The sequence below is a fragment of the Eleutherodactylus coqui genome, chromosome 2 (genome assembly GCF_035609145.1).
Source record: "Eleutherodactylus coqui strain aEleCoq1 chromosome 2, aEleCoq1.hap1, whole genome shotgun sequence".
Lineage (NCBI taxonomy): Eukaryota > Metazoa > Chordata > Amphibia > Anura > Eleutherodactylidae > Eleutherodactylus > Eleutherodactylus coqui.
Genome location: NC_089838.1, coordinates 293,945,812 through 293,955,255, shown reverse-complemented (window position 1 = coordinate 293,955,255; position 9,444 = coordinate 293,945,812). Strand labels below are relative to the sequence as shown.

At 45.6% G+C, this 9,444-nt stretch overlaps 1 protein-coding gene across 4 annotated transcripts in view; it reads right to left on the bottom strand.

Moving 5' to 3' along the window:
- Positions 1–4,107: 4,107 nt before the first annotated feature.
- Positions 4,108–9,444, bottom strand: part of LOC136612715 (uncharacterized) — a 50,185-nt gene continuing 44,848 nt past the window's right edge. For 3 of the 4 annotated variants that reach the window (XM_066593265.1, XM_066593263.1, XM_066593267.1), the window contains 4 exons: positions 8,910–9,015; positions 8,501–8,622; positions 7,346–7,441; positions 4,108–4,495 (listed from right to left, as the gene is read on the bottom strand). In XM_066593265.1, the coding sequence (XP_066449362.1) occupies positions 4,172–4,495; positions 7,346–7,441; positions 8,501–8,622; positions 8,910–9,015 (648 nt within the window). In that variant the 3' untranslated portion in view covers positions 4,108–4,171. The remainder of the gene's footprint in view (positions 4,496–7,345; positions 7,442–8,500; positions 8,623–8,909; positions 9,016–9,444) is intronic. The other variant, XM_066593266.1, reaches the window with a different exon arrangement.

Here is a 9,444-nt window from a genome sequence, read left to right as displayed (position 1 = left end):
CCCCTGTTTCTCCTGTGTTCAGAGACATACCTACTGTGGCCCTAATCTTATGTCTGGATGCACAACCGGGCCCAAAACGAAAGGAGTAGTCGGTGTCTTTCAGAACATAAATTTTGCTTGAAGGCGTTTTAGGCCCCATGGAACATTTGTAGAGCTCTTGAGCGGCCAAAACCAAAGAAAACCCCCACAAGTGACCCCATTTTGAAAACTACACCCCTTAACGAATTTATCTAGGGGTGTACTGCCCATTTTGACCCCACAGTTTTTGAATGAATTCAAGCAAAGCAAAAGGAAAAAAATGTGATTTTCGTTTTTTTGTCAATTCTGTCATTTTAAAAACTGCTTTTTTTGTACAGCACACACATGAATGAAGACTTGCACCCCAAAATGGATACCCCTGTTTGTCCCGTGTTCAGAGACATACCCATTGTGGCCCTAATCTTTTGTCTGGATGCACAACGGGGCCCAAAATAAAAGGAGTAGTCGTTGGCTTTCAGAACTGAAATTTAGCATGAAGGTGATTTAGGCCCCATTGCCCACTTGTAGAGCCCTTGAGCGGCCAAAACGACAGAGAACCCCAACAAATGACCCCATTTTGAAAACTAGACCCCCTAACGAATTTATCTAGGGGTGTACTGTGTATTTTTACACTACAATTTTGGAATAAATCTAAGCAAAGCAGTAGGAAAAAAATTACAATTTTCATTTTTTTGGCAGTTGTATCAATTTAAAAACTGTTTTTTTTGTACAGCGCACATAGGGATGAAGACTTTCACCCCAAAATGGATACCCCTGTTTGTCCCGTGTTCAGAACCATAACCCTTGTGGCCCTAATCTACTTAAAGGACACATGGCTAGGCCTATAAAAGAAGGAGCACCCGTTGGATTTCAGGGTACAACGGAATAAATTCCAGTCCCCATTGCCCACTTATAGAGCCATTGAGCGGCCAAAACGATAAAGAACCCCCTCAAATGACCCCATTTTAAAAACTAGACCCCTTAACGTGTTCATCTAGGGGTGTACTGCGTATTTTGACCCCACAGTATTTGAATAAATCTAAGCAAAGCAGAAGGAAAAAAATTATGATTTTCATTTTTTTGGCAATTTCATCAATTTAAAAACTGGTTTTTTTGTACAGTGTACATAGGAATGAAGACGTTCACCCCAAAATGGATACCCCCGTTTGTCCCGAGTTCAAAAACATACCCATTGTGGCCCTAATCTACTTACAGGACACATGGCAAGGCCTATAATGGAAGGAGCACCCGTTGGATTGCAGGGCACAACTGAATAAATTACAGGCCCCATTGCCCACTTGTACGGAATAAAAATTGACACCTTAAAAAATATCAACCCCCAAACTCCTCCCCCCCCCTACCCCTCCGCGCCCTTTTCGGCGTTCCCTAAATCTTAGATAAAAGTAATACTGTGAACTATGTAGTATTTCCAAAGACAGGGGTAATTACGGAGGCTGGTTGGGATGGGTACATGGGGCAATAAAACCGGTATCCCCCCTCCTCTCATGCTTTTTGGGGGTCATTTCTTGACCTCAGTGGCGGGTATGGGGTGTAAAAAGTGGGGTTCCATGAGTCTCCGTAAGCTTGATGGGGTGCGGCGGTCTCACACAGAAGGCGCTCAACAAGCTGCTCCTGGAACTGCAGGAAGGCGAGCGTTCCCGGGGCTTCTTGTAAATTGCGTATTACAGGTAGCGGTCTGAATAACGCCGGGCTCACACAGCCGTAGGTGGAATCCGCTTGTGGAGGCCCGCAGCGGATCCCATCTGTGAGCCTGGCTGTGACCCGGCGTATGGCCGCGTAATGTACTGCGCATAACTGGCTACTCCCACGGGCGGTCATGCGCAGTACTTTTTTTTTGTTTGTATTTCCCGCACTGTCGCTTAGCGATGACGCGGGTACCCGCAGCCTGTATAGAACGTAGTTGCGTATGGGCTGCGGGTATATCCACGACCATGGAGCACAATAGGCTCTATGCTGCGGATAGCCGTGGTAAAATAGAACCTCCTGCGTTCTCTTTTCTGCAAGTGGATTACGCAATTCCGACCCGCTAATGTGAGCGGAATAGTGTAATTCAATGCGATTGATCTGCGTAATACCGCGGATCAGACGCATGCGGAATCCGTAATTCCTATCCGGTCATGTGAGACCGGCCAAAGTTAGATCGCTACCTTTTTTCACGTGACCGGCAACCGCTCAACGAGGCCACCTGTCACTGCTCCAGGCTCTCGGCGACCGTTGGTCGCTGGGAGTAAGGAGATTTTAATTTTCCTGGGCTCCCCGACTCCTGCGCATGTGTTCGCTGTTTTGCCGGCGGTCGCATGTGCAGAATCCGGGAAAGTTCACGGAGGAAGATCGCGTCGGGGTGCAAATACGGAGGCCTCCGGTAAAAAGTTTCATCTCATCTCACCGATCGCATCGGTGAGGGGAGATGAACCTTCACCTTTTTTTTTATTTTACGTGATCGCCATTATCCATTGGATGACGGCGAACACGTCACCAGGAACCGCTCACCGCGGCTCTCCGTGAAATCTCCAGGCTCTCGGCTAAGTTTTGTAGCCAGGAGCAGGGAGATTTTAAATTATCACAGCTTTTGCGCATGCGCCTGCCATTGTGGCGACGGCGGCGTGCGCAGAAGCTGGGGTAAGGTCCGCGGATAAATCCGCGGACCTTAGGTACGTCATTTCATCCTCCCTCACAGATATGATCCGTGGGGGGAGATGAAATGCAAGGTTTTTTCAACTTTTTAAAACTTTCTTAAACTTTTTTTTTTAACTTTTTACCCTTTTTTTTTTTTTTACTTTTTACACTTTTTTTTACTTTACATGATCACTGTCATCCATTGGATGACAGTGATCATGTCCCCAGTGACATCCCTCTGCTCTGGGCTACACATGGCAGCCCAGAGCAGAGGGATTTAAAATTTCTGGGGGCTCGAGCCCCTCTGTGCACATCGGGCGCGCATGCGCAGACGGGCACTTCGGGTCCCGGGACATCGCAGAGGACCCGAGGTGAGTATTTCCGATCCATGAGGGGAGGTGAAACTTTACTTTTTTTTAAATTTTTCGCGATCGCTGCTATCCAATGGATAGCAGCAATCGCGTGCCCGGGGACCGCTCACAGCGGTCCCCGGTAACACCTCCTGGTTCCCGGCTACCTTCAGGAGCCGAGAGCCAGGAGTTTTAAAATTTGCCGGGGTCTCCCGGGCTTTTGCGCGTGCGCGTGACGTCATCGTCTGACGCGCATGCGCAGAAGGCCGGCGGCGGGTCCGGGAGGACCAGATCTTCAGCCGGCAGCGGGGAGAAGGCGGGTGAGTATTTTCAGCTGCCCTGCTGGATCCGATCCAGCAGGGCAGCTGAATATATAAAACTTTTTTCACAGTTTTCTTTACTTTTTTGCGATCGGCGCTAGCCGCTGGCTAGCGCCGATCGCAATGCCGGGGGGGGGCTGCCCGCATCCTGGGATGACAGCTCCATGCTGTCGGCTACCTGCGGGCACCGACAGCATGGAGCTGTCACGTCCTCAGGCAAGTGGGCATTAATCCTAAGAGGACGCATAAAACTACGTCCTCTAGGATTAAAGCCCACTTTCTGAGGACGTAGTTTCCCGATGGGGCAGTCGTTAAGGGGTTAAAGGGAATCTGTTACCAACTATGAGCACTATAAATTAAGTTACGGCGCTCTCATGGGGCAGGTTCCCAGGAGTTCGGGATGTACATTTCATACTTACCCAGCTCCTCAGTCCCACGTTGTCAACCCCAAAAGTCAGCGCACAGAGCATGCATCGTACTCAAAGCTGCACCATGTGCATGTGTACTCCCAAGGAGATTGCACACAGTGTGCAGCTTTGAGTCCGCTGCACCGTCTGAGTGCAAACTTTCAAGACTGACAGCGTGGGAACGGGTCGTTGGATAAGATTAAAAATACATCCATAACTTGATTCATAGTGCCTATAGATGGCGACAGATTCCCTCTAATACATTTATCACACTTTGCCATGGGCAATGTTTACTTTGAGTGAGAATGTCTGAGTAAATATGCCACCATGTATCTCAGCTTCTGAACTACTACAGTTACAAAGAATACAAAGGAGTGGATGGAACGAACATATTTATTGTCTTCTAGAACATGGAAGAATGTTTATGGATGATAACAGACTACGCCATCTTTGTCTTCTTATACGGAGGTGCATCAACCTCTGCATAGTCCAAGGCTTCACATGCATAATCACAATCCTCTGCGTTCTCCTCTCCGATGTCTTGTCCAGATGGAGCATCTTCCTCCTCTTTTGCGTTCTCCTCTCCGATGTCTTGTCCAGATGGAGCATCTTCCTCCTCTTTTACCTGCTTCTTGTAAGACTGATTTGAGTTGGCGAGGCTACAGCATGGCACCTGCCCCGATCCCTTGGCTTCTGGAGCGGGATCGGTGCTACAGATATTTCTGCTATTGTCTTTTTCATCATTTAAGAAGAGATTTTGGCCCTGGAACAGCAATAATCAAGTGTTACAAGATATGCAGTGATATGATGATCTGCCTAATACATTAACAGGCACACAATTCTGAATATATTAGGCACATCTCAGGTCATCCTCCACAAAAATAAATCTACGCCATATAAGTCATAAAAATCTATGTTCTAGCATAAAATACAGTAAATGTGACAGTAAGCAGGCTGCCACGCCCCCTGCTGCTAAGCCCAGCCCACAATTAATTTGTAAATGGCGTGCAGTAAGAATGCCAGGATATTGCTATCAATTGGGTCAATAAGCCAACGGCGATACCAAATTTATATCGTTTTTTAATGTTGTGCTACTTAAATAAAATAATATTTTTTTAAATAAATAAATAATTTCTGCTGCCTTCTTCTCACCACCAAAACTATATTTTTTAACCAATGGGCCGGTGTGAGGGCTTGCTTTCTTGCCGAGCGAGCTGTAGTTCCTATTAGTACCATTTGGAGGTACATAGACATTTTGGATAGTTTTTATTCCATTTTTTTCTAGGAAGCGATGCGATCCAAAAACCTGCAATTCTGGCATTCCGCATTTTGTTTTTTTGCATTCACCGTGCAGGATTAATTATGTGACATTGTACTGAAATGGACTTTTATGTCACTGAGGCAGAAGGATCAGAGAAAAGATCCGAAAATAATTTTACTGGGTTGATCCTTTTAAAATATAACCTTTATTGATAACTAATTAAAATAAATGAGGCCTCCAAACAATAAGTGAGACAAACAACAAACCACAACACACAACGCACAAAACGTGGGACCCAAAAGGGTCAGAAAAAGATGCTGGGATGATGTGATATCAAACAACCACCAGTCTCAAAGTAATTCACAACTACTTCTGGACGGAATTTGATGATTCAACATTTCAAAGTCTTGTTGAAGTGTTGTGATAAAGAGCAATATCCTCCACCTAAGGCTGGATTCACACGAACATATATCGGCTCGGTTTTCACGCCGAGCCGATATACGTCGTCCTCATCTGCAGGGGGGAGGATGGAAGAGCCAGGAGCAGGAACTGAGCTCCCGCCCCCACTCTGCCTCCTCTCCAACCCTCTGCGCTATTTGCAATGGAGAGACGGGACAGGGGCGGGGCTAATTCCATGGCGCTTAGCCCGCCCCACCTCCTTTCATTGCAAATAGTGCAGAGGGGTGGAGAGGAGGCAGAGAGGGGGCGAGAGCTCAGTTCCTGCTCCTGGCTCTTCCACCCCCCCTGCAGATGAGGATGACGTATATCGGCTCGGTGTGAAAACCGAGCCGATATATGTTCGTGTGAATCCAGCCTAATAGTGTGGAGCAAATGACCAATATGTTTTAAAGTACGCTTGGCCTAAATTGAGAGGACGAGACCTCCAGTGTACTTTTTATGGACTTTTACATATAAATTTTTTTAATGACTGGGAAAGGGGTTTTCTTTTAACTTTAATAAAAACTATTTTTTTTTACTAATAATACATTTTAAAAATATTTAAACTTTTCCTTTTCCCCCCTCATTATAGTCTGCATAGGGGACTTGAACTAGGAATGTCTGATCACATGTACAGTATACTCTAATGCTTCCATACTGCATTATATTATACTTTTATATACATCTTATTAAGCCAGAGATTAATATGAAGAAATCCATTGCAGACCTAAAGGTCTTCACAAAGCCCCGAGCGGCAATGATCTTGTCATGGAGGGGCCATGAGGGAGCCCCATACCTCTGTCATGCAATTTAAATGCCGCTGTCCGTACTGAGGGTTAATGGCTGAGACCAGCTGTCGCAGGCGAGCCCGTTCCATACACTGACACACAGTGCATATCACGCAGGGGTTGAGAGATATGAAGTCAAAGTGTAGTTATACTTTAACGGGGTATTCTAGGGTATTTTCCTTATTCATTCTATACTGTTTTTAAGTTCTGATACCATGCTTTCCCCGAAAACAGGACCTACCCTGATAAAAAGACCTACCCTGGTTTTCGGAGAAGGCTTAAAATATAAGGCCTCCTCCAAAAATAAGACGTAGTTAACCTGTAAAAAAAAAAATCTATACTCACCTGGTCCGCAGCGTCCTGATGCCTCCCGATGATCTCTGGCGGCGCTGCGGCAAACTGCGTTCTACCCGTCTGATAGCTGAGCTTCTTCCTGGTGACGGAGCTTTGAATACCCCGCGTCCAGCAAAGCGAGCGCTGTGATTGGCTTATCGAGCCGCAGCAAGCCAATCACAGACGGCACTCGATGACCCAATCACAGCCATTCAGTGATGTTATTCACTGCCCCTTCCTCCATCTTTCCCGAAATTAAGAAACTGTGCCTCTTTTGGGGCAAAATTTAATATAAGACACTGTCTTATTTTCGGGAACACATGGTATAAGACTTAGACCTCGATCATGTGATATTAATGCACGTCAGAAAAGTAGGACGTGGATTTCAATGGAAATGTGCACCATAAATCCGTGCGGTTACTGCAGATTTATGATGCGGATCTTCATTTGATGACGCCACAGATCTGCATGTGAATTAGCCACATTAATAGGAACTGAGCAGTATACAGATTTTCAGACTCAGATTGTGCATCATGAATTGATAGGCCAACTATTTCGTTTCTGACACGGATTTTAAATCCACGTGGAGCTTGATAGGGTGCTAAACTGGCGCAAATTCTGAGGCGGATATCGGCGTGGACTCAGCATCGGTATGTTTCTATTCAATGACAGAAAGCAAAGATCCTGAAAATGGTTTGGAATCCATGCAGTGTGTTAGAAACTTTGCAGAACTTTTAATTACACAATGATGAGACTTTGGAGATAGATAACAGATATACAATCCTGTCACCACCTGCATGTACTGTTTCAGTTTTCGCTTGGTTTCCTCATATGTCAGCCTAGTTTTCGCTAAGTGTAGCGCGGCCTCTTTGAATTGTTCCATCATGATCTAGAATGGACAGAGGGAAAATAAGGATTACTCATTAGACTGGGTGTTGGGGATGAAGTTTGCTGTGATAGTAGTAAGGCTTTGTGCATAACATAAATGTCTGAGCAGCTTCACTTGCTTCTCTTCACAAAGATTCCACTAGGGGGAGCTCACTGACTACTGATTTATATAGCTTCCAATGAACTTAAAGGGGTTGTCCCGAGGCAAAAAAAAAAAAAAAAAAATCGAATTTTTTTTCTCTGCCCAGTCCCCCTTCTACAGCAAACATCACAATGTACCCGCGGAAAGCGTTTTTAAAGATGGTTTCTACTCACCAATTCAGCGTTTCATTAACTTATAAAAGTTCTTCTTTCTTCTTCGATGTATATTACAAAGTGCATTAATATGGCCATACAGAAGTGCTGAACCCTACTTGCTTTCGCGAGACAACCCCTTTAATCTGTATGCTGTGAGTGCTCTCTACTCCCTGCACAAGGGATGACCCGCTGTTAAAGTCCCCCATAGGAAAGCATGAGCTTCCACAGCTCCGTGCACACATAGGGGTTCGAACTGCGGATTACGCGTGCAGCATGCTCCATTTTAGTGCGGATTACGTGTGGACAGGCTCCACTGATCTCTAATTGCGGATTTGTAGTTGCGTACTTCTCAGGCTGCTTGCAGACCAGGCAGGGAGGTGGGGGAAGGCACCAAGCATGATAAAAACCTACAACAGGTCGAAACGTCGCAGCGGTTTTATAGAGGAATAAAAAGATTTCATTTATTTACGAAAGAGTCCTGGAGTGCTGACGTCATCACCAACGGATCTGGTAATTATACCCATTGGCTATACAGGCAAATGTCAATTACTATAATCAGTGCCCTTTATCATCCAGTTTCTGGCTGATACTATCACTGCTCCCAGTACTGTTGTGGAGGATTACTCCATCACGCATTTGCATAGCTTTTTCCCATTGCATGGCCTATAAGACTGCTACACTCTTGTGGTGTTCACCACAAGGAGAAACATTATTTCCCCCAGACTATACACAGATAAACCCCATTGTGATACATAAGACTTACCCTGGAGTTCTGCTTATGTGAGAGGGATTTGATATGTTGCTGCAGGGTAGACATAGCCATGATTTTATTACATGCAACACAACGAGTGGTTTCAACTTCCAGGAAATTCTCCATGCCCAATCCTGTGAAAAGCAACAAAACTGAGTAATTAACCCCTAGAGGATTGGACCACTTCAATGATACTCAGACTGCAGTACCAGGTCGGACCATTGTGCAATGTATAGCGCTGTCTGCTTCCAGCAATGAAGCAACTCTGTACATTTGAGCGTCAGCCTGCGGGAACAGCTGATCAGTAGGGGTCTCTGGCCAATCAGCTATTGAAGACTTGTAATTCATCAAGAAGTGAGACAACCCTTTTAATTGATGAAGTGGTAAGGGGGCTCCAATATTTAGGTGGCTTTGTCATTACTTTGGGCGAACTCCTGATTGCAATTGATTTCCTGGATTGTTGTGTTGAGGTCTTCAACGCGCCCACGCCGCTCTTCTATCTTCTTATGCCAGTACAACATTTCCTGCTGGAAGAAGATGCAAACTGATGTTAGAGGAAAGGGGCTTAGAAAATACTAACTATTTGTGTGTCACCATTTTTAAGATCCCTGTTTATTGTCAGTGAATGGAAACATCCTGGTGTAAACAGAGGCTGAAAATGTGTACAAACATGATATTCAGGGCTGGATTATCATTGGAGCATTAGGAGCACTGGCTCTGGACATCACAATATCAAATATTCAGGGGACGCCCCAGCTGTCTGCTCTTTGGCGGGCTGAGGGAGGCCCCCAACTGCTTCTTACTGATTCGGCAAGTCTTTGTGTAATTTTATTTGTTAACCAGCAAACAGACTCACCTTTTGCGCTCTCCAAGGCACTCTGGAGTGCTCCTTCCTATTTCCATGTACATGCTCAGACACGTGACTGGCAATGGCCAATCCCAGAGCTGTGCCTGCA